The sequence below is a fragment of the Trachemys scripta genome, chromosome 2, assembly GCF_013100865.1.
Source record: "Trachemys scripta elegans isolate TJP31775 chromosome 2, CAS_Tse_1.0, whole genome shotgun sequence".
In the NCBI taxonomy this organism is placed as follows: domain Eukaryota; kingdom Metazoa; phylum Chordata; order Testudines; family Emydidae; genus Trachemys; species Trachemys scripta.
In genome coordinates, this window is record NC_048299.1 from 32,839,063 (window position 1) to 32,863,119 (window position 24,057).

General features: G+C 40.6%; 1 protein-coding gene across 1 annotated transcript in view; it reads right to left on the reverse strand.

Moving 5' to 3' along the window:
* Positions 1 to 24,057, reverse strand: part of MYO3A (myosin IIIA) — a 215,349-nt gene that overhangs the window by 92,147 nt on the left and 99,145 nt on the right. Inside the window, exons 6-11 of the mRNA XM_034760222.1 lie at positions 18,775 to 18,851; positions 15,747 to 15,892; positions 14,014 to 14,079; positions 11,382 to 11,537; positions 1,774 to 1,800; positions 1,322 to 1,421 (exon numbers count right to left, since the gene is read on the reverse strand). Of these exons, the coding sequence (XP_034616113.1) occupies positions 1,322 to 1,421; positions 1,774 to 1,800; positions 11,382 to 11,537; positions 14,014 to 14,079; positions 15,747 to 15,892; positions 18,775 to 18,851 (572 nt within the window). The remainder of the gene's footprint in view (positions 1 to 1,321; positions 1,422 to 1,773; positions 1,801 to 11,381; positions 11,538 to 14,013; positions 14,080 to 15,746; positions 15,893 to 18,774; positions 18,852 to 24,057) is intronic.

The window sequence follows — 24,057 nt, forward strand, 5'->3', positions numbered from 1 at the left end:
GCACCGCCGGCCCCGGGCCAGCCCCCGGCCCAGCGGCGCCGGATTTTCCCAGACATGTTCGGCTTTTCGGGATTTCCCCCCGGACGGGGATTTGAGTCCCAAAAAGCCGGACATGTCCGGGAAAATCCGGACGTATGGTAACCCTAGTTAATATATTAAGCTGGGACAACTCCAGAATAAGATGGAAATGGATATGTTGTATCTAAAGTTGCCCCATCTTAAAGTTAAATCATCATCATGGACCAGATCCTTGGCCGGAGTAAACTGGCCTGGCTCCTGTCAAGGTTCCTTCCCCACTCTGAACTTTAGGGTACAGATGTGGAGGATCTGCATGAGAAGCTCTAAGCTCAATTAACAGCTTAGATCTGGTCTAGCTGCCACCACTCCCAAGCACTTTAATTCCCTTCTCTGGGTAGCCTTGAGAGACTCTTCACCAATTCCCTGGTGAACACTGATCCAAAACCCCTTGGATCTTAAAACAAGGATAAATTAACCATCCCCCCTCCTTTCTCCCACCAACTCCTGGTGGATCCAGATCCAACCCCCTTGCATCTAAAAAACAAGGAAAAAATCAATCAGGTATTAAGAAAAAGGCTTTTAATTAAAGAAAAGAAAAGAAAAAGAAAACCCTCTGGGAGAGATTAGCATACCAGCTACTCTCACAGACAACAGATTCCAAACACAGAGGATGTTCCCCTGGGCAAAAACTTAGTTACACAAAAAAAAAAAAAAAAAAAAAATACAAATACCCAATTTGACTATTCCTCTAATTGCACAAGACAGGTTACAAAGAAATAACATAAACCTATTTATTTCCTTCACTAATACTCACTACTTAATAAGAGGCTGAATTCTGGAGCTTTCCCACCCTGGTCCAAAGTGAAACTCAACAGACACAGGGAACTTCCCTCCTTCCCTTTGAACCATCTTGTCCTCCCATTGGTTCCTCTGGTCAGGTGTCAGCTAGGCTAGGTGAACTTCTTAACCCTTTACAGGTAAAAGAGGCATTAACCCTTAACTATCTGTTTATGACAGCTCCATTGAAGTCAGTGGTGCTATGCCAATTGACACCAGGTCACAATCTTGCCCATGAGGATGTTTTGGCATTAAGAGGTCACAGCTCCAGACACAACTAATCTCATCTCTCGTTCAACAATCTAGCAGAAGTCTGTCAAATACCATGGACTACTATGTAATTAAAGTGTGAGAATGTAGGCTTATCTAAAAAATAAGGTAGGTTAATCTACAAATACAGCAGTATTTTTTGGCTCTTATCTGAACACCAGTTTCCAAGAAGACTTAAATAAATTAAATATCTTACCTCATCCAGTACCTCTAAGGTTGCTAAATCATCCACGTCCTCCTGGTCTGAGGGTAGAGACTTACTGTAGTCCCCTTTCTTAGTATGAATTCGCTCAAATCTACAAAAGAAGAGACGTACGCTTTTCTGATGTGAGAAAACGTTCTTTGCGTCTTCAAGCTGTAGACACGTTGAGAGCAACTCCCTAAAGATGTTCAAACATTCTGATGGATTGAATTCAAACAGATGAATGACCAAAATAGCAGGAGAGAATATAACTTTTTACCTCAGTACCCCCAAGGTTCACTATTTAAAAATAAAGAGTTTGATCCTGCAATTGATAGCATGTGGAAAAACTGCTGGACCTGTGTGGAGCTTCATAGAGCTCAACATAAGCATAATAGTCCATTTGTGAATCATCAGTGGCAGGACTGGAGCCATGCTGTATAGAAAAGGTAATAAATTTATAATACCTATAGTAGCTGTGTCCTGGCAGCAGCCTGGAAAAAAGAAAAATTACTCAAATCAGTATTATGGATGGTACAAATCTGGGATTATATGATTGAATAGTATGGGAAGAATGAACACAGAGAGACTCCAGAAGGAAATATATTTTTTAAAAAAATGGTGACTTGTAATTATTTAATGTTCAGTTTATGGTAGTGCCCAGAGGGACTGATTGGGAGAGAGCCCACATTGAGTGAGGTGCTGTATAAACACGGAAGTACTAGACACAGTCCTTTTCCTAAAATGTGTACAGTCTAAACAGATTTTTCTGGACTATATGGGAAAAGATTGTACAAAGGACAGAATATTTCAAAACTTCCCTTTCTTATGAGCATGACTAAACTGTTAATTTAGTAATCCTAAGAGGTTATTTTTTATTTTTAAATTGAACAAACAAATGGAAATCTACACACCACTGCAGAAATAATGAAGAAAAGCCACAAATGAATGGATCTCATACATGGAAGAAATGGCAAATTGAGGAAACTGGAATGGGACCCATCAACACATTAATGAGGGAGTCAACAGAGGATGCAAGGATCAGGATTCAGATTGGGTATACGTGCCAAAGGAGAGCACGGAAGATCAATGAATGCGAATTCAGGAGCGTAACAGCAGAGGATTACGGATGGAATGGAGTTTAAATGACTAAGAGGGCAGCAGCAGCAAAGGTCCATGAACTGGATCAGATCTCATCGCACTTTTTCATACACCTCGGAGAAAGGTAGAACAAAAATTGATTCTGGGGTGCTTTAGTTGCGAAGCAGAGATAAAATGGAGACTGTCCTCTGTGAGCTCGCATCGGTAATCATCTCCATTCCAGAGAAGCGAGAGGAGGCCCTTTCATTCACTCTGATGCTGAGGTGCACACCAGGAGACAGGAACCTACCAGGCAGCTCACCCAAAGATGGAAGAGTGGGGCGTGGCCAGCCGGTGCAGTGAAGTATAGGGGGTTACCTGGCCACATGACAGAGGTGTGGGAAGTCAGGCACCCACTTAGCAATGATAATGTTAAAGGGGAGTCCCAATACCTGGGGGAAGCTTGGAGGAGATCCTGGGATGGAGGTAAGCAAATTGTACTATGCTGGGTCTGTGCAACTTCATAGATCTGGGCTCAGGTTCTGACAAATCTTTTCACACAGCTTAGTTAGAAGCATTTGGGCAACCTGAACTCCTAACATGCACAGGCTTCAACCCAAACTCTTAACATGCCTAAGGCAGAAGGAACTGTTATATCCAGGAACCGGTCTAGCGTAGTGTCTAGCAGAGTGCATTGGTGCTTGTACACAGCTGCTTGTAAATCCCTGGAGATGGCACTTTATACAGTCTCTCCAGGCTATTCAGCATTCAAGTCACAAACTCACTCTGCATGCGTGTGTACATTTCATTTAGCATTACACTGAAGTTCAATTGAGCATAATGACTATTTTCTGAGGGCGAGCGCGCGAGCAGCCCTGGTGCTGGCACAAGGGCTAGTGGAGAGGCAAGCAGCTTTTCCACCTTGTGCAGGAGCCAGCCACAACTACAGCATTTGCACGCTCTCCAGCACAAGGGAGGGAGGTGAATGCCCTCCACAGCTGAGAAATTCTGCCTGTTTCTTCACCAGCTAGTTTAGTGACTTGTGAAATTAAGTCTATTAATTCTGAGATAATGGACACAAACTGAGCCAGCAGTGAAAATCACCGTATACTTAACTGGAACATACAGAGTACTCCATGCTTCGAGCCAGACTGCACCAGTAAAAGCACAGCCCTGCGTTGGAGTCAGTGCTCTAGGGGGTAACTCCAGGAAACACGAGCATCCTGGGGAGCCCAAGATTTATGCCACTCCTTTGGAGGCTGGGGTATAATAAAAGTCCAATCTGTTTTTCCTACTGATATTCAGAACCCTGTAGGCTATCATCAAACTGTCAATCAGCCGCATGGGAAAGCCATTAGTTTCCTGAGTCCTTTGTAACTGTCCTGAAGGTTTCACCACATCACAGATATAAAATGGCCCATGATTTTTTAGCTGCATTTAAAACACTCTGAAGCTAAAAACATGTAAGAATATCGGCATGCAGCACCCAGATGATCGATCTGAAGATGTAACTACACTTCTCATAGAACGGATATTTTCTGCACTACATTCCCCTTCTGCTTGGAGACTCTTGTGTAGTAATAATTGCCCTAGTAATACATGCCCTGCTATTATAATATTGTGAAGACAGTTTTGGTTTTGTGTGTCATGTTATATTGAATATGATGTGAAAATATTAAAACTTAATTATAATGCTCATCATTCCAATGTCTGCTGATGCTTGACTTTGTTTTCTTGACTATCTACACGATGTTATTGCATCCAGGGGCAAAATCTGTAATTAATAATAGTAATAACCACAATAATAATAATAAAATAAAAAAGGTTTCATGTAAATACCCTGTAATATACTACACTTGTGTTTATATACCTCCAACATTCTTTACAGATTCAAATACAGAAAGTGCTTTATTTTCAGCAAAACATAATTTGCCCTATTAAATCGGTATATTTGAAGCCGCATACTTTGTGCAACTACATGAAGGTCATTTTGTTCTTTAGAATACATATCTGACATCACTGTGGTTTTGATGAAGACTGCAAATGCACACATGAAGAAAATATGGAGCAACTGACAGTATTTTATTAAACTACATAAAGTTCTATTTTTTTCCATTGCCCAAGGATCACCCAAAGCAAAACCTTATGTCAATTCACGTTTTCCATTTCTGGTGTAACTATTACTCACTGCACGTTGCTGGGGTTTTAAAAAAAATTTTACTGAATACTGGAAAGCGTGATGTGCCCCTGGATTTGTTTCCAGCACCGTATTTCATTCACCCTAGGAGGTTAGCAGATGAATGGCTGTAGGAGAGAGAAAAATCCCCCCCACTCACAGAGAATTTTATGTCCTTCCCCCTCAAGTCATTTTTATCTGACTTTCCTTTTGGAAAATTGGTCTTTATCCTTGCCACTGTAATGGTGGTTAATTTATATAAAAAAGGAAGAGGGAAATCCAGAGATTCCCATGTGATCCTGTTTGGCTGACATCCTGAGAATTGTATAGCTTGTTAAGCCACATTATACTATTCCTTTCCGATGTATACCAGATAGACAGATTTGCAGAACACAAAATATTTTCCTGCTTTGCTGCCAAAGGGCACAGACATCCCTCAAGGGCAGTTATACAGTTTCACTTCCTCAAATTCCAACCGCCTCCCAGCCACATCAGCACTGAATTTTTGTTATCATCATGCACATGGACACAGGAACCTAGTTATTTTGGTTCACAATGTTCAGTTCTGAATTCTTTGTTGTAGGCATTAAATCCCATAGCCATGTTCAACAAGCAACTGAAGAAACTAAAGGCCAGAAACATCAACCGGGTATGGAGAAGAAAAGGAGTCAAGGCTGCATTGTTGCTCTTCATTCCCCCACCCTGTCTACAAGATTGACTGAAAATAAAATGAGGCCACTGGAGGCTTTTTTTTTTTTTAAAAAAAAACCTGTCTGAATGTATTTAAGTGATAAAATAGTGTAAAAATAGGGCTATTCTTTATGCCCTATTGAACTTCTCCACCATTTGTGAGGTAGTGAAACATAAACAAAATAAAATACCTTAGTTAGTGTGGAAAACTCAAACCCAAGCAAAGAATTTTAAAAGACTAAAAAAAGCCTGGCATTAACATAAGGTATGAAGAAGACATTAAAATAGTAAAAATACATTTTTCCAAAGGTATTAACACTTGTAGGCCTCTGAGCAACTAACAAATTATAACTAAAAGCAAAATGTACTAACAGGAAGCATAAACATTGAAACCACTGGGGCTTCTATTTTTCTGACTTAACACAGCGGGCCACATAATGCAAATGGAAAAAGACAACCATATATGCAATATTAATGCACATTCCTCTTAATTTCCAGTCCTGCTCTGCAACACAGCACTACAAATGGCACAGTGGGTTCTTCTCTTTATTGTTCTCAGGACTTGGTCATGCTTTGTATGCACAGCCCCACATTAGGAGTGGTGGTGGAAAGCTCCAGGAGCTTGTGGTGCAAGGAGTGAGGTGAACCCAAGTGGAAGGAGTGGTGGGTATACTGGTGATGCTACTGGTGAGGAGTGGTTGGAGTAGATTCCTCCCAGAGCTCCTTGACATGCAGGAGAAACATCTTTGTACTTTAATAAACATCCTGCTTCTACTTGTCTTCCAGGCATGCACTATTCTCTCTCGCAGTGCCCTGGGTCTGTTCCACAGGCAGGGGTGCAAGGAGGCAGGGACCACAATCCTGCCTCCTATGGAGAAATGTGTGTTCTAGGAGTGCATGGAGGGAACCTAATGAAGGCCATGCAGCGGGGGTGGGGAGGTTGAGAGACTCTTTGAGCTGTCCTGAAATCCACACAAAGGTCAGTCACAACCTGCAAGAACCCTGAAGTAACCAGTTTGGTAGCACAGTGAAACTGTAAAGCCATCCTGAGTAGCACAAAGGGTTGAGAATCTGGCCATGTGCGGTTTGGACATACAGATTCCTACAACAGCAGCATGACTGTCTTCATATTGAAGGCCAATATTATACAGGAAGAGAGTGCTGAAAACCCACCTATCCATTACAAAACTCCATACCCGCTATCCAAGTGACCTGTAATAAACTTTGGTATTTTCCTATACTTCAAAGAGGACAGAGGAGATACCATATTGCTGCAGTTGCTAGGAGCCATAATACTGTGTTGTTAATAACGCTTACCAGAGCAGTTCCTTTTATTTATTTCATAAAACACGCCCAGCAGAAAGTTTCTTGGGACATGAACAAATATAGAGCAAGGAAATAAATGCGCTATCCAATGTCAACTAAATCCAACCTCTTCAGCACCTGTTCACTCCACCTTTGGGAAAGGATTGAGTATACAGGTATACTTTCTATCAAAGGCTCCCATTACCACATTATCTCAGTGCAATCTTTAGTGCAGTTATCCTGACAACACTTCAGTGCGGTAGAGACAGGACCATCCCTGGGGGGTGCAGTGTGGTGCCCAGGACATTAGAAACTCAGCGCCTATCTGCTGGGGGTGTGTGTGTGTGCTCCCCCTGGCTCTGCCCAGGTCCTGCCCCAACTCCACCCCTTCCACAAAGGCCCCACCCCCACCCGACTTCTTCCCACCCCGCCTCTTCCCTGCCCCAAAGCATGCTGCACCCTTGCTCCTCTCCCCTCACTGCAGGGCCCCCCCAAAGCGCAGGGCCTGGGGTAGTCTCCCCAATTTGCTGTACCCTAGGGATGGTCCTGGGTAGAGAAGTACCATTTTCCCCATAGGGAACTGAGGCTCAGAGAGGCTAAGTGACTTCCGAAGGAAACACAGATAGTCTGTAGCATAGCAAGGAATTGAGCCTGGATCTCTCAAATGCCAGGCTAGTTCCTGACCTGCTTGGTCATCCTCCCTCCCATTCCCAGAAGCTCAACAAACATGGGATTTGTTCAGCCAACAAGGGAAGTGAATGCCAGAGTTGAGGACCCTCCACACTCTAGGTTGCCAAAGGTCAAATCTAGGGGTTGTTAGCAGTTGTACCACAGCTGATCCCAACTGCCATGACAGCTATAATGTACTCTCTGTAGCTGCCATTGCTGAATAAATGGGCAGCCACATTCTGTACTAGCTGAAGCTTCTAAATGGTATGAAGGGCAGCCCTTTAACAGCTTATCGTTAGATTTCAGTGCAATCCTTTTGTATTCAGTGTGAATTTTGATTTTGACAGAAAAAATATGAGCAACAATGATGGGCCCAAGCCTGTTTTCCTTGCACATCCAAAATGCCCAGGGAAGTCATTGTGAAGATCAAGAAAGGATCTAGTCAAAGAATAAATGATGACATTAGCTTCACTGCAAGTTCTGGGTGTGAAGGGAACCACTCATTGGACACTATGTATATAACTAACTCTGAAGTGAGTCACGATTTCCAAGAATTGCTTGGGGTACTAATTGTTGCACATTTCTGCAGATATTACAACAGTAAATGTGAAAGCAGTCAAGATTAAGACAGCTGAACAACCAAAGATAAAAGCATTACAAGCATGACAGTCAGACATAAGAGCTGCAGTTAGAAGGCCATTTCAAAGGCAGCACCTTCTGCTTCACAGTATAGCTACAAGCCCTTAAAACACACATTTTCTGTGAAAAACATATCTTTCTCATTTAGCCTTTCAGAAGTATTCTTTCAGAATAGCCATTGTGTACACCTTACAGTGTTTCATTTTTTACTCCTATAATGTGACTGCAGGAATGTAGCTATACAATTTAAAATGTGAGCTTATTCATTAAAATCATTGTAAAATTCCTTATGATTATATCTCGATCTGTTGCAGCAAATCAAAATAATCCACATCACAACACACTGTCTTGCTTCCTGGTATTGTATTGGAGCATGCAGCACCAGCAAAGAATTTTAATAATGTTTACTGTATCTCACAGGTCATGCTCAGGACAAAGAAAATGCCTTTGAACCTGCTGAAGACCAAGGCCTTGATCCTCCAAGCTAGTCCACCCATATGGAACCCCAGTGACTTTTGACTGGACTCTGTGTGGGTGCAGGGTGCACCTGCATGGAGCTCCTTTGCAGGACTGGGCCCCAAATGTGTATTATTGTCCATTTAAAATAAGGGAAAAAAGTCTAAAATAAGAAAACCTCTCTTTGCTTTTAGTACTATAGCTTACATAGTTAATTTACTAATTTGACATTTTTCACCTCTTTTGAGATTTAGATGGGCTGCAAGTGAAAAGGATGGCATTATACTAAAGGGGTGACTGACAAACATCAAACGCCTTCTTTAAGATGTTCCCATTTTTGTGACTGCAATGAGGAAATTTACATGAAAATGTGTGTATGTGTATGCAGGTATTCGTGTGCACCCCCTTGATAAATTCATAAATTGTAGAGCCAAATGATAAATAACAGTCATGTGATGAAGACTGTTAGCATGCAACTTTGACTGCCTAACCTGCCCTCTGCCTTCTAATCAGTCTCCCTATAACTCACACTAACACTTCAAACCCTTGACTGTCAAGCAGCTTCAAACAAGCTGCCATTTTAAAATATCAATCTGCTAGAGAAATGTTTCCTCATTCACTCACCAAATGTAGAATTTTACATTCAAATGGCCCCAGCCTGAGATCCAAGATGGGCCAAATTCAGTCACAGATCAGTGACAGATTTTCTAAATATAAAAATGTCATGGCTTTAATGCAAGGTATCTTGCAGCATCAAAGGGCTAGAAACTTGAGCTTTCCATGATGGGGAGGTGTGATATAAAGGTGTAATTGGCACTTCATTGGGATAATCTGAAAAACATACTCATGGCTTCACAGCTTGCAAGTAATGGGGACAACCCCATTTTATCCTGATAAAACCTGTATACCGCAATATGCTACAGATCAGATCCATAGCTTAACAAAATCAATGGAAAGACTCCTAGAGACTGCAGTGGGCTTTGAACTGAGCCCTCTATCTCTAATATATCCTATGATGCTTGCACCCATCAAAATACATATATTAGATGCTACACAATATAGTTAATATTGCTAAAAATAGAAGCGTGCCAAGTCTGCATTCAGAATACACCTATATAAGCCCAACACAATACAATCAAACAGATTAGTCGTTCCAATATCAGCTAACTAAATACTCTCCTGCTCCATTAACACAATTGCATTGGTGCAAGTACAGTGCATGAACAAGACGTATGTCTACAAGCATGAGTCTAATTCAGCACTTACTGTATTTATTATTACTTCAGCTCTGGTTTACCATTTTGTCCTTTCATATTTAACATTTGCTGGAGGATTGCCTTCCTGTAGGAGTACACATATCATAAGATTTGCCTTCTATTAAATTTATTGAAAATCCCTTGTTTTAACATCTGCTATTATCGCTGTACAAGCAATAAAAGTAGTGATTACTTTCCAATAATTGGAACTGTATCAAAAGATACTCATAAATTCAAGTATGTCACTAGAAGAAATTAGAATTCCAAAACTGTAAATAAAGTTAATGTAGGTCAGCGTTTATTATCACGTCTACTAACTTTTGACCTGAGGATCTAAATGGTATCAGTGGAATTCCACATGAGTGCGAGGTCCACCACATGGATCAGATTGCAAGATCAAGGTAATAGATTTTCATTCAATGAACAGTGTGTGTGTGTCTGTGCCATCATTACTTATTTTACACTGGATTTTGTAAATGAATACATTCTTTAAAATTAGCTCTCTCAGTTGGGCCATTTTCCTTCAATTTTAACGGTAAGTACTGACACAAGTTAATTTATTTCAATTCCAAATCTTTCCTGGTTATCAGAATAGATGGCAGATCTGTGGCATTCAGATTGTATCAATCCGGCATATAATTGAAATGTGGACCAACTGCAATTTTTTTTGTTTTTGTTTTTTTACTGAAAAGCCAGAAGAGAGAAACAACTAATCATCCACACACATTTCCGGATCGTTTTTAGACAGCATTAGTCTAAGAACACTTAAAAGATTGCAAATGCTTTAGAAATATATTTATCATCATCATCTTCGAAAGGTAAATGGCAAAGCAAAAAATTTCCCAAGATCTGAACTGAAGACTGCAATCTGTATTAAGTTTGTGTAAATATAAATAGGAAGAAACGTGGCAGATTTTAATAAGATTTCTCTGTGCAGCTCATATGGGGAAAATGTGACACTGTGAATTGATAATGTCAAAAAAGTCTTTTAGATTTCATGTTCCATTAAAAAAAAATCTATTATCCCTTACCTTGAAGCACAGGAGAAAAGCAAGAAAAATACATCAATACGAATCACATAGTGCATTTCACATCCGGTACATTACTTTGGTGAAGTTGTTGCTTAAAAAAATTGCAACACTAAGCCAAACCATCTTCAGAATTTTATATAAAAGCAGTAAGATCTTGGTGTTCGATGGTGCAGAATTTATATTACTAAATGCCATTAGAAGAAAGAAAATACCCTCCCTGCTCAGTAAGACAGAAAAAAGTCTTTTTAGCAATAACATATTTTCTTTATTTGCAAGTTAAAGGCCTGATTCTGCCATCCTTACTCATGTTGAGTAGAACCTGACTCCACAAGTAACCGTATTAATTACAGTGTAAGTGCCAGTGTGAAAGAGGGTATGTCTACATTGCAATAGGGGAGAGGGTGTTGCAGCACATGTAGACATACCCAAGCTAGCTTTACTCTAACTAGCTTGGGTGCCAATAGCAGAGAAACTATGGCAGCATGGGCTTTAGTGCAGACTGCACAAGCCTGCCTGGGACCCTGCATAATTACTCAGGCAGCTAGCCCACGCTAAAGCTTCACTGCTATCAGTACACAAGCTAGCTAGATTAAAGCTACCTCAAATATGACTATCTGTGCTGTAACTGACCCCCTCTCCCCAACTGCAGTGCAGACATTCCCTGAATGTTGCAGAATTGAACCTTCAGTGTTAACTGATTTTAAATGGTAAAAGTTTCAACGGCCTCCAAATTATTCTTTTATTCCATGAAGAAAAGGAAATAATTCAGGTACCTTGCCTTTTCAATGACTCCCATTTGTTGATGAACATCAATAAATTCCATAAGCTGCTTCTGTAATGCTTTCTCCTTGCCCTCAATTTGCTTAATGAAGTTATGCTGCAAAAGATCGAATATTGTCGGGCGCTTCTCGTAATCTTTAGTCAAGCACCTGCATTGGCAGAAAAAGCAGGTGATCGTACACAGAGCTGTACGTTGTTAAGCAGTAAAGTGTAATTTTGAATTCATTCATGCCTAAGTCACATACCTACAGGACTGTCTCATTAAAGTATGCACATCTTAATCACACCAGCCATAAACAAACATACAGAAGTTATGATAGAATTTGGGATCAAAAGATGTTAAATCGCTGTATTTTAAATCAGAAATATCAGGCAGCTTAAAGAAACTGCTGGAAAAACAGAAAGCCGTTAGTTCTAATTTCATTGAGGCTTCTCAATAGGACACTCAACTTGACACTAGGTATGTAAACTGAGAATGTATATGTTGGTTACCTCTGGGTTAAAAAAAAAAAAAAGCATGTGATTTTGAGGAACGTTTAGATCTCAACTGTGAGCTTGGGCCCATCGCTAGTGCTGACTTAAATGCCCAAATACAGGTTAAAGATGTAATTTTTAGGTGCCTATTCTTGAAAATTGGATTCCCTATACATTATAAATAGAATTTATGTTCTAAATAGCAGATTCTAAGGGAAAGAATATACTGTACTGTTCACCACTCTCTTTACAAAGCTTTCAAAAGTGACTTCAGATGCAACAGAACCAGTGTGGTTCCCCTAGGGAGAGGTGGGAACCATTTGTGAAGCTTCACAGTCCCATTCTAGATATGCTCCCTGCACATCCTTATGTAGCAAGGCTAGGAGTTAGGGCCAGCTGGAAGAGAAATGGGAATGGCGTCAATGGGTCTGCTGCTATGCAGAGCCACCAGCTACTGTCCCTGCAAAGAAGGGCCACAGAGCGGGAGGGGCTACTCCCAGCTCAACAGAGCCACACGGCCACGCCCCAGTGGGAGACTGTCATAGGTCAAAGGGTTTAGCCCTTAATGGATTCCTTTTCAGGGTCACTAGAACTTTGAGAAATATTTTACTTTAAAATTGTAGGCAACTGTCCATTTATGGGACAAACCCTGAAATCTTGAAACCGTATTTAAAACAATTATTATAGATAAGGGTCACAGGACCTTTCACACCTAAATCACTGGTTCAAAATCCTGACCCTATTGCCTTCAAGTCTCCCATTGATTTCTGTGGGGCCAGGATTTCACCCCAGGCCTTTTGTAGATGATAATTTATTACTGCATCACTCTCTGGTGGCCTATGTGAAATAAGTTAGTGGTCTGAGTCCAGTTACTTCAGGATATACCCCAAACCAGCATGTCAATTTGCACCTGTATTGGAGAGAGGGTGGGAGGAGAGGAAGCTTAAAAGAAATTTACAAATCATTAGTTTGTACACATCAACTACAAAGTCATAAGAAAGGTTTACATTTATGGGGTAGATCCTCAGCTGGTGAAAACTGGTGAAGCTCTGTTGACATCATCTGAACTGTGCCAATATGCTCTTCATAATCCTTTTATTTTTTAATTATTTGTTGTTGTTGTTTTTTTTTACAGAAATTTGCTTAATAAAAAGTGTGTTAATATGGCATAGTGATCTGGCTAATTAAGAAGCGATATAAGCCCAGGATAGGCATTCCTTGCTAGATAGTTACATAAGTTCGGATCCTGCTCCATCAGAGCTGGCCAGGAAATGGTTTTCTCATCCTGTGAAAATTTTTGAGATTTAAAAATTTTCCTACAGGTTTTTGTATATTGCCATTCCTAATATCTGACTTTAATATACAAAAACCTGTAGGAGAACACTTCAACCTCCCTGGACACACAATAGCAGATTTAAAGATAGCCATCCTGCAGCAAAAAAACTTCAGGACCAGACTCTGAAGAGAAACTGCTGAACTTCAGTTCATTTGCAAATTTGACACCATCAGCTCAGGATTAAACAAAAACTGTGAATGGCTAGCCAACTACAAAAGCAGTTTCTCCTCCCTTGGTGTTCACACCTCAACTGCTAGAAGAGGGCCTCATCCTCTTGAACTGACCTCGTTATCTCCAGACTGAATCTTGCCTTCATATTTATACCTGCCTCTAGAAATTTCCACCATATGCGTCTGACAAAGTGGGTATTCACCCACGAAAGCTTATGCTCCAATACGTCTCTTAGTCTATAAGGTGCCACAGGACTCTTTGTTGGTTTTTACAGATCCAGACTAACACGGCTACCCCTCTGATACTTGACATTGATTCCAAATTCACCCTGATTCGTGCTAATAACGTATTTTAGAAACAGTAGTCAGACTGATATTGGAATTGTCACCTGAAGCCTGAGTTTGCAGGAAGCTTAATATAAAACCATATTGCTTATATATTTACAAATAAAAAGAGGAATTTATACAAAGCAAGTTTACTATAATAAATAATGCAGGGGAACAAGGGAGAAATATATTTGTAGTGACAGATTTCCACACCAGAATACAAAGATGTAATATTTCAACTACATTTATGCAAACATCTTATGTACACATCTTATTTGGTCGAAAGGGTCTCAATTAATGGTCTCAATTCTTACTCACTTGTTAATAAAGTCATTGAACTGTGATGACCACAGCTCCGGCTGGCGTAATGTTGGAGGTGGATTTCTGTGAAGGTCAGTATTACGATAAGTTAATATGTACACACTTGACAAAAACAACAGAAGAAGGCAGGCTGAGTAATGAGTTTTAGGAGGGCTATTGAAAAAAATATTGATTTCCACTGGTTAAAGGAGCATTGTGTAGACAATATAATACTTCATTAACTTCCTATTTTACATAACTAACAAAGCATCAAGAAAATCTACCAAATATAACCAAGAATTGCTGTCATTTTTCAAGCATATCGATAAAAGCAAATGAACCTAATGACCTATTATTCACTATTTGTATATCATGAAAGGACTTTTCTTTCTTTCAAAGCATGAAGCAATTGATTTTTTCTTTTAAAATCAGGAGTTCTTTAAGGAATTCTATCTTAAATTTCACAAAAAGGGTCACAACCTCATTGCATTAACCAGCCCATTAACAAAGTATCAAAATTAATGAACACTCTTATTATCTATTTGTGATTCACTAAGGCACCAAATGACAGCAAAAGAATTACATTCAGACCTGGTATAAATGGGTACCAATGCTTTGCCTTCCATGAATTACATCTGCTTACTGTAGGTTTGAATTTGGCTCAAAATATTTTGAATTTGTCTTTTTCCTTTGAAATAAAGTGGACATTTTCCACTTGACATACCCAGTAATGCAAAAAGAAATCACTTAAAAATGAGGCTGTTTTTCAAAACAGTGCTACATCCACTAGGCAATGCTGCCTGTCTTTTGGTAGGAGGAACTTGTAGGCTTCACAAATCAAAGGGCAAATCTGATAAACTTTGCTAACTCTAACAATGGCTCTCTTCTCTCAGCCGCGAAATTCTAAATCTGTGCATCTTTAATGGCGATGTCAAAGAAACAAGTGCCAGCTAGCACGAAACTAAGAGGATGTACCACCCTCTTTTCCTTAGGCTCCCATCTCAATGTGTTGCTCCATGTCAATATAACAAAAATAGAATTTGAAGTGGGCTTGGATTTTACAGTCCCTCAAGAGGAGGAGGAGGGAGGTTGCCCAGTATCTTTGGTTCTTTGAGATGGAAGTTCCTCAGAATACAGTGTGAGGACAAAGCATTGTGGGTTCTTCAGTCTTAAAGCTCAAAGAAAGCCCTTTCAGAAGGAGCGCTGGCTGCATGCAGCATGTGTGGACAGCAGAGTTGAAACAGGCAGTAGGTGCACTTGGGGGAGGGTGGGAAAATGTACGTTTGTGACCAGGGGAACATTATTCCACTGCAGGGGGTATGATGGAACCTCGCAAGACATTTGATTAGAGAAGTTAACTACATGTTGTCCTGACCTGTTTGTAGGAATCAGACTCGACATTCCAAGCTCAGATCACTGTTTGTAGCAGCACACACAGGACTTGACTGAATTCTGCACCCCTTCAGCATAGGGCAGCAGAACTATCCCTGCAGATGAAATGCATGCTGAATTCTGTCCAAGGTAGATGCAGTGCCCAGAATCAGCCCTGCACTTCTGGAGACTTGTATATGCTCGAGTCAGAGTGCAGGGCTGATTGTGGGACTGCGTGCTTCTGCACTGCTCCCTGGGCAGAATTAGTTCTTAATATTCAGTTGTTAGATATAAAGGTGCCCAAGTTTGGTAGGAGGGAGTACAAGAAAGTGGTGGGGATTAGACTAACACTGTGAGAAATAAGGGTATGAAGACATTACCTTGGTATTTTGAAAAGTGCTCTCATAGGATGCAAGTCAGCAAGAGGTGGATCTCCATCTCCTAGCTCTATGGCAGTGATACCCAGTGACCATGCATCGCATCTGGCATCATAGGAGCTGTCCAGCTGCTGCTCACATGCAATGACCTGTGAGAGGAATACAGTTTTTAGGTTCATATTGTTCATTTATGAAAATGTTCATAAGTATCTACACTGAAAAGCACAGCAATTTGAACAGCCATATGGTGAGAAACTCACTGCGATAAACTAGAAATCTATCAAAAAGTAAGCATTTAAATTACATTTAGCATATTCAAGTCTCCTGCTGGTGCCTATCATATTGCAGAAAAGCAGTGCTGAAATCAGAGAGAGCAAACTGGTGATTACATCCTACCACTGCTTCTCAATTCTGCTATAGGAGTGTTGGGGAGGGGGGAGCTCCTACCTACCTACGTATACACCACACCACATTGTTGCCTGAGTACTAAAGGAGTGTACTAGCACATAACATGTAGTCCAATGTGGCTCTGCCTTCTGGCTCCACCATCCCCACGTGGAACGGCAGTGACAGGGACCTCCTCCCCACTAGAGACATAGGTGCAGTAGTATGCGGCCCTTTCTGCTACCCTCTTTGCAGGATTCCCCTCTGGAGCAGCAGAGAGGACAGCCAGGGTCCCCTCTTCCCCTCACAGAGCCAAGGGCAGCAAGATTCCCTCAGAACCTATACTTTGGTTGCTGGGATACCTGCTTGGGTGGGTTGGTGGGTGAACTGGGTCCACTGTACTATTCTCTCTCTGTTGTGCACAGAGTCCTCTGCTCAGGTGATGTTGGCAGAGCTGCCCAAAGCAATGGATCTTGGAGTTAACATCCCACTGAGAAGACAGTGGCAAGTCAGACCTCTCAGAACTCTTGTTTCAAACAGTCTGCAGACTCAGGCAGATAGTGGATTGGTTTTCTTCATAACTGTGAGGGCCAGAAATTTCCTTTTTTTTTTTAAAAAAGGAAAAAGATAGCTGAAGTGACACCTGGAGCAGAGCTTCTAAGAATGGGCTTATCTCATCTATGTCTTAGTCCAGGCTTTACTTCCTCCAATTTCAGTACTGCAGAAAAAAGACATACTTTCAGTCTCTGGTGAGATGGCAGTCTAGTGAGAGAGGGTCTAAAGCAGCTTCCCTCTTTCTTGCATTTATTTATTGGATTTTTTTTTTAAAAAGTGATTTTCGTAACACCTATGGATGCATATACAATACATTTGACAAAAGAATATAAAATAAGTTGCCCACATTCAATAGAACTTAAAGACTACCCCAGAATTTTGTAACAATACAGCCCCCACTACTCCTGTCTTGGGCATATTGGTTTATCAACAGAAGAACTTCACTGCATAAACACTATAACATCTTGTTTAATATTAATAAACTTGTAGTGCCCCGTGCTTCCCTCTGCATCTGCACACAGAGCCTGAACCTGCAGAAGAGCAGAATTCTGCCCTTTGCAGCATTCATCTCCTTCACCCGACCCCATGGAAGCCTCTCCACAGAATCCTGCTCTGTAGAGTTGGAGGAAACAGAGCAGAAGCCAATTGGGCTCCTTCAGATTCTCCTGCCTGAAGCTCATGAGGGAAAGTGGTGGAAGCCAAAGGTTTATTAAAGTACACTGTTTTCCCTCTGCACTCTGGAACCTCTTTTTAAGGAGGGTCTTACGCAGCTGCAATAAGGAGAATCCCTGGAAGCCATATTTGCTGCAGGAAGCATGCTTAAAATGGCAGAGCTGTGGCAAGGGGTGTCTGTATGGATGACTCTTGCCTCCTGAAAATGCCAAAATCCATGCAGATGTCAGGTGATCTGAGGGATAAGGGGGTGGAACCCCAGTCTTCTTCTGTAGAGGGGAAGCAAACCATGTCCTACACCAGAGAGAAGAACTTGGAGGAAATTCAGTAAGGTCAAACTTGTGAAGTTTCCGCTCCCTTGTGTGAGTTATTCCTGGGGTTGGGAGGGTGGGGGGGATAATGGCACTGTACAGTTCTTCCTCTGCTATGAAACCAGCATCAAAGAAGAAATTTGGTTTGCAGTCTGTCCCACTGGGCACCCATTCTGCCAGTTTCAGAGAGAGAATTTCTCAACAAGATGGCCACCATTAGCGGCACATTCAGAAATGCCACTTTTAATTAAAAACTCTATTTTTGAATTCATTTCAGCTAATTCACAATGACAGATGAGTCGGGAAATTTCAGCTAATTAGCTACTGGGCTGAACAAAGTACAGTTTTTTCCCCTATAAACAGTACAATTGCATATATTATAAAACATTTTTATTTTCTTGCAAACAATATATTGCTGCATATGCTTATTTAACAAATTTAATTTGTCCTATTGGAGTTTATAATATCTATTTGTATACTTACTCTAGATATAAAAAGCAATCAAAGTTACGACTAAGCTTCAAATATATATAATACATTTTTACTTATTCACACAAATCTTTTGTTGTTGTTGTCTACTCATGAAGAACATGCTGTATTAAAAGCCTCCTGAGCAGTGAGATACACAAATAAAATACATAAAATCAAGAAAGTAACCTCCTGTTTAGTTCCATTCTGCTGTGAAATCTACAATACTCAAACAGGATCACACTGTTCTCAGTCGCTGACTTTAAAAATAGTCTTGCTGGACTGTCATTTAAAATGAGAGGATTGAAGTCACAATATAACCGTGGGCTCTTTCTACCCCTAGAAAGAAACTGATTTCAAAACATTCTTTCTCCTCCAAAGAATTTCAACAAGTGATCTATGCAGCTCCTCTTGCTCTAACCACACAGTACTCAATTAAATACATTTGAATTAACATTGCTTAAAAGTAAAACAGCTTAAAGGAAATACAAGCATTTTAAGACTACAGGGTAAAAAGTTTTTACAATTGACATTTCCATTCAGTTTGCTAAAACTACTAAAATAAAAGGGAAGAGACAGAGAAGCAGAGAGACAGACAAAAGCAATCTGGAAAAAATGTATATTTTCAAATGTAATCTAACCTCTGGAGCCATCCAAAAAGGGGTGCCCACAGACGTGTTCCGACGGAGATGAGTGCTGGTCAGCTGAGCAGACACACCTAAATGAATAAAGGGAAGCTATATTCAGAGTGGTGGTTACTTTTGTTTAAATTCCATCTGGACTGTGCCATAATCATCTCGTCCTGGGAATAAGGATGTTAAGGCTTTTTCCTTTCAAAAGCTCAATCGTATCTTTCCAGTTGCCTGTAAAAGAGTACTAAAGTCTCAGTCCTTCTGCGACGTGTTGAACATCCTCAACTTCCAGTTACTTCAATGGGAGCAGCATTTAGCCCTAAATGAGGCTTTTATGAGTAATATGACATCATTTTAATGACTAATTATAGTATTTTGATGTTCTTTTTAGGAGAAAGAAACCACAAGTATTACTTAGAGAAGTAGAACTTTTTTTTAAATATGCTGCACCCTTTAATGCATGTTATTTCTTTTAGAGCTACAATACTGACACTGGTACATCTTTGTTTTATGATTTATTTCAATTTCAATATCAATATCATAAAAGAGATATATCCCGGGGTTCTGAACTGCCCCACCATCATTGAAAATGTAAACCCTAACCATAGAACAACAACAACAAGTAAGTAGTCGAGGGATAAGAGGGAAGTCCTTTCATGGATCAGTAACAGGTTAAAAGATAGGAAACAAAGGGCAGGAATAAACAGTCAGTTTACACAGTGCAGAGAGGTAAATTTCAGGGTTCCCCAAAATTTGTCCTGGGACCAGTGCTGTTCAACATATTTATAAATAAGCTGGATAAAGAGGTAAACAGCGAGGTGGCAAAGTTGGCCGACAATACAAAATTACTCAAAATTGGTAAGCTCAAAACTGACTGTGATGAGTTAGAAAGGAATCTCACAAAACTGGGTTGTTGCCCTGGGTGACTCGGCAACAAAATGGCAGATTAAATTCAAAGTTGATAAGTGCAAAGTATTGAACATTGGAAAACATAATCCCAACTATAAAAATGATGCGGTCTAAATTAGTTGTTACTACTCAAGAAAGATCTTGGAGTCAATGTGGATAGTTCTCTGAAAACATCTGCTCAATGTGCAGCAGCAGTCAAAAAGCTAACAGAATGCTGGGAACCATGAGGAAAGGGATATATAAGAATCAGAAAATATCATAATTCAACTATATAAATCCATGGTTTACGTACACCTTGAATACTGCATGCAGTTCTGGTCACCCCTTCTCACAAAAGATATATTCGATTTGAAAAAAGTAAAGAGAAGGGCAGCAAAAATGACTAGGGGTATGGAACAACTTCCATCTGAGGAGAGATTAAAAGGCTGGGATTGTTTTGCTTAGAAAAGAGACATCTAAGTGGGGATATGATAGAGGTCTATAAAATCATGAATGGTGTGGAGAAAGTAAATAAGGAAGGGTTATTTACTCCTTCACATAACACAATAACCAGGAGTCAACCAATGAGATTAATAGGCAGCAAGTTTAAAACAAACAAAAGGAAGTACTTCTTCATACACTGCACAGTCAACTTGACAGAATCTGTTGCTAGGGTATGTTGCGAAGGTCAGAAGTATATTTGGGTTCAAAAAGGAATTAGACAAGTTCCTGGATGATAGGTAGGCTATTAGCCAAGATGGTCTGGAATGCATTCCATGCTCTGGGTGTACCTAAAACTCTGACTGCCAAAAGATGGGAAGGATTACAGGAGATGACTCACTCGATAACTGCCCTGTTCTGTTCATTCCCTCTGAAACATCTGGCACTGGCCACTGTATGAAGACAGTTACTGGGCAAGATGGACCATTGGCCATTCTTATGTTCTTAACAAAACAAAAACAGTTAATCAGTAAGACATTTTTACAAAACCTAAATCTCCACATGCTGCGTCCAGCCCCAAATCTCCCCCCCCCAAATGCCTGTTAAAAATGGACTTGCAGCATGAACTGAAGATCAGCAAATCCAGGCTACTTCACACCAAAGTATGGGGAGTGAATTGCAAATCACAGACCCTTCACGGAGTCTGATCAAGAGTCCATTGAAGTCAAGTATCTTCCAGTAGACTACAATGGATTTTGCATCAGGACCATGGAGAATGTCCTGTTATAGATCATAGAATCATAGAAGATTAGGGTTGGAAGAGCAGCTTCCTCTCATACAAAAGAAGGGAACTCTAGATTGGGTGCCTCCACTAATCACAACAGAAGCAATATCACCTAGGGGGGAGAGATAGTCTATAAGGTAGGCAGATCCAAAGCCATTTAGGGCTTTAGAAGTCAAAACCAATACCTTAAGTTCCGCCCAGAAACCAATAGGTGCAGATCCTGAAGTGTTGGTGTCATGTCTGGTGATTATGCACTTAACAAGCGGGCTGCCACATTTTGCACTTGCTTCAGCTTCTGAACATATTTAAAGGACACTATCCTCCAGACTACAGGTGACACAGGCATGGTAACAAGGTCCACATTCAGGAGCAGAGTCTGCAAATTCCTGGACAGACAGAGCTGGAAAAATCTGACCAGGTGACTGATAATCAATGTCTAATAGTAGTATGGAACCTAACCAGAACTCCCACATTGTGAACTTTGATAATAAATGATTAATGCTTATCCTCAGTCAGACGGGGACAGACCCTCTGGTTACTTCCTTCAACCATAATCCCCTGAGGCTCAGCTAGATTGAACGGCAACCAAACTCATTTTCATCCAGGGCCCAATCTTGCCTAGCCACCAAGAAAGACGCTTAATCACACGCACTGGGCTGGAAAAGATGTAGCGATAAAGATGGATATCCTCAGCGCATCTCTCTTCATGAACTCTCCTAAAGGCCTCAGATACACATTGAATAAAAGGGGTGACAGCACAGAACCTTGGTAGTAACCCTTGAGAGCATTCTCGGGGCACAGGAGCAAGAATGCCATTGTGTGTGTACCCAGGACAGAACCCCACTGGCAAGGCTAAATTAAGTCAGAAGCATCAAGATATTGTGAGAGTTCTCTCACCACAATTGTTTCCATAATCTTAACCCAAACTGGAATATCAGATACTGGTCAATCAATAATGGATAGACTGTCAGTGTCTGGGGATGGCTCTTTGAACAGAGGCTGAACATGTTTCTTTTCAACTATTAGCATCCCACCATCCCCAGTGAAGGCATCGGCAATCTCCATCAGCAATGAACTCAGTATTTCCCAATGGCCTTAACTGACCATGAAGGAAAAGGGATCCAAAGCCCAGGTCATGGTATTAAATTCTCCTGAAACATCCAGAACTTCAGTGAATAAGACTGACCAAAGCAAGTAGAGATAATGTAGCTTTCGTTCTTTCCAGATATTGCCTGTTCTGAATCTACTTCATTTTATCCACAAGAAAACATGCAGTTTTCTCATAAGGGGAGCAATTCACATCAGCAAGTGAGTGGAAATAGGCTGGATTAATCAGGCTGTCCATTACCCAGCGCAAATCCTCAGGTTGAGACTTTGAAGATGCTATGGTGGAGGGAAAGACACTTGAGAGGAGATTATCTGGTTTTTACTTTGAATGCATATACTCAACTCTGATTCACAGCACAACTATACTTGTCCATCATCTAAAAGTCACTTTGCATAGCTACTAAAAATAAGGTCGCATTAAAGCTCCTGTTTGGCAAATCAGCCTGTTATTTAAAAAGAAACACATTCAAAATCATACATTTGTAGTTGCCTCTCTCTGTATTTTGCTATGTGAGATAACGAGTGAAATCTGCCCTTTCTCCATAGCTGTAGAGGCCCAATAAGCAGCAGAGCCATTATGGTTCATTTGCCTAGTGGTGAGCAGGATGTGGGGAGCCTTAACATGGCCTCCACATCCTTTGCACACCGTGGAGATCTGCTGCACAGTGGCTTCATTCCTGTTGCTACTGAAGGGAGTCCGGGGGCCAGGCTCTGGCCCATAGATCTATGGCTACATGAAGTCTCCAGCAAAACACACTGCCGAGAGGTTGTGCAGCAACCACAGATGCTACTACAGCCCTAAAGCTGTTTTAGTGCCCATACAGCGACTGTGCTGCCTTAGGGTTAGGGAGGAGGAGGAGGAGGTTTCTGTCCCTTTGCTAACCACCATGGAACCCCCCTGTGCCAAGCTCTTTTACTCAGGCTTGGCACAGAGACCAGGATTTGGACCTAAATGCAAAAGAAAGGCAGTAACTGAGATTTGATATTATTCCAGTGTCAGATTTTATAAATAATCGTAACTTTCTGCATAGATAAGGAGCTAACATAAAAGAAATGTTAAATATGCAAAACCTGCTCAATCTAAGTCTAGTTTCTTCTCACTGAACTGTAATAATTAAGCAAATCCTAGTTATTTATTCTTAACTTCCATAAAAAGCTGATTTAATTTGAATTGTTCACCACTATTTTCTTTAGGCTGATTTTTTATACCCTTTTGCTCTTGGCACTAACCTGGCATTTCAGATTACAGAGAGTAAGTCTTATGACAAATGATATTTCTTTGGGCTCTTTCTGCATGTAGGGGAAAGATGATGTCATGCCACACTTGGCAACATTTCTTCCAGCACTTCAGCAACTAATCAAGCATAAACACAGCCAGCTCTTTTTAACTTGTACATTTTCTAACAATAACATTTTAGGGTTTTTTCTTTACTACTGCTGTAATGAAAAAACTGGACCAAGTATCTTCCGAAGGAAATCTAAAAAAATCCACTGCCAACACATTTTTCATACACTGCAAAAGTGAAAAATCTTATGAAGATGAACAATTTGATAAATAAATGCAGGAGTTATGCAAATACACAGACTCTCTCTCACACACACACATGTAGAAAGGAAGGCACTACACTTAGTGATAAGAAAAATAGATATTATGGGTGTGTTCAGAAAAAGATCAGGCATGTTTCTTGCCTATTATGTCTGGTAACTCTAGGCACTGGCTTACTCATGAAAAGCGGATATTTTTGCATAGTACCCTCAGACAGCAGGTATCATACAAGCTGCACATTGCAAGCATTAGCAGAGAAGAAGTACCTGAGAACTAGAGCTACTCAGTTATGATCTTGGACTTAAATTAAGTAAGAAAATAGTAGTGCAACAATGAGTCCTTTATTAATTATTATTAAATATTTATATACTGTGATAGCCCCCCCAGCCCTGAGTCAGAGATTGGAGGTACATTACGATAGGCACTGCACACATAACAAAAATGTGGTCCTTGCACCAAAGAGCTTACAATCTAAATATATGACAATGGGCAAGTGTAATGAGGCGGTGTGGTTCCACGCCACCCT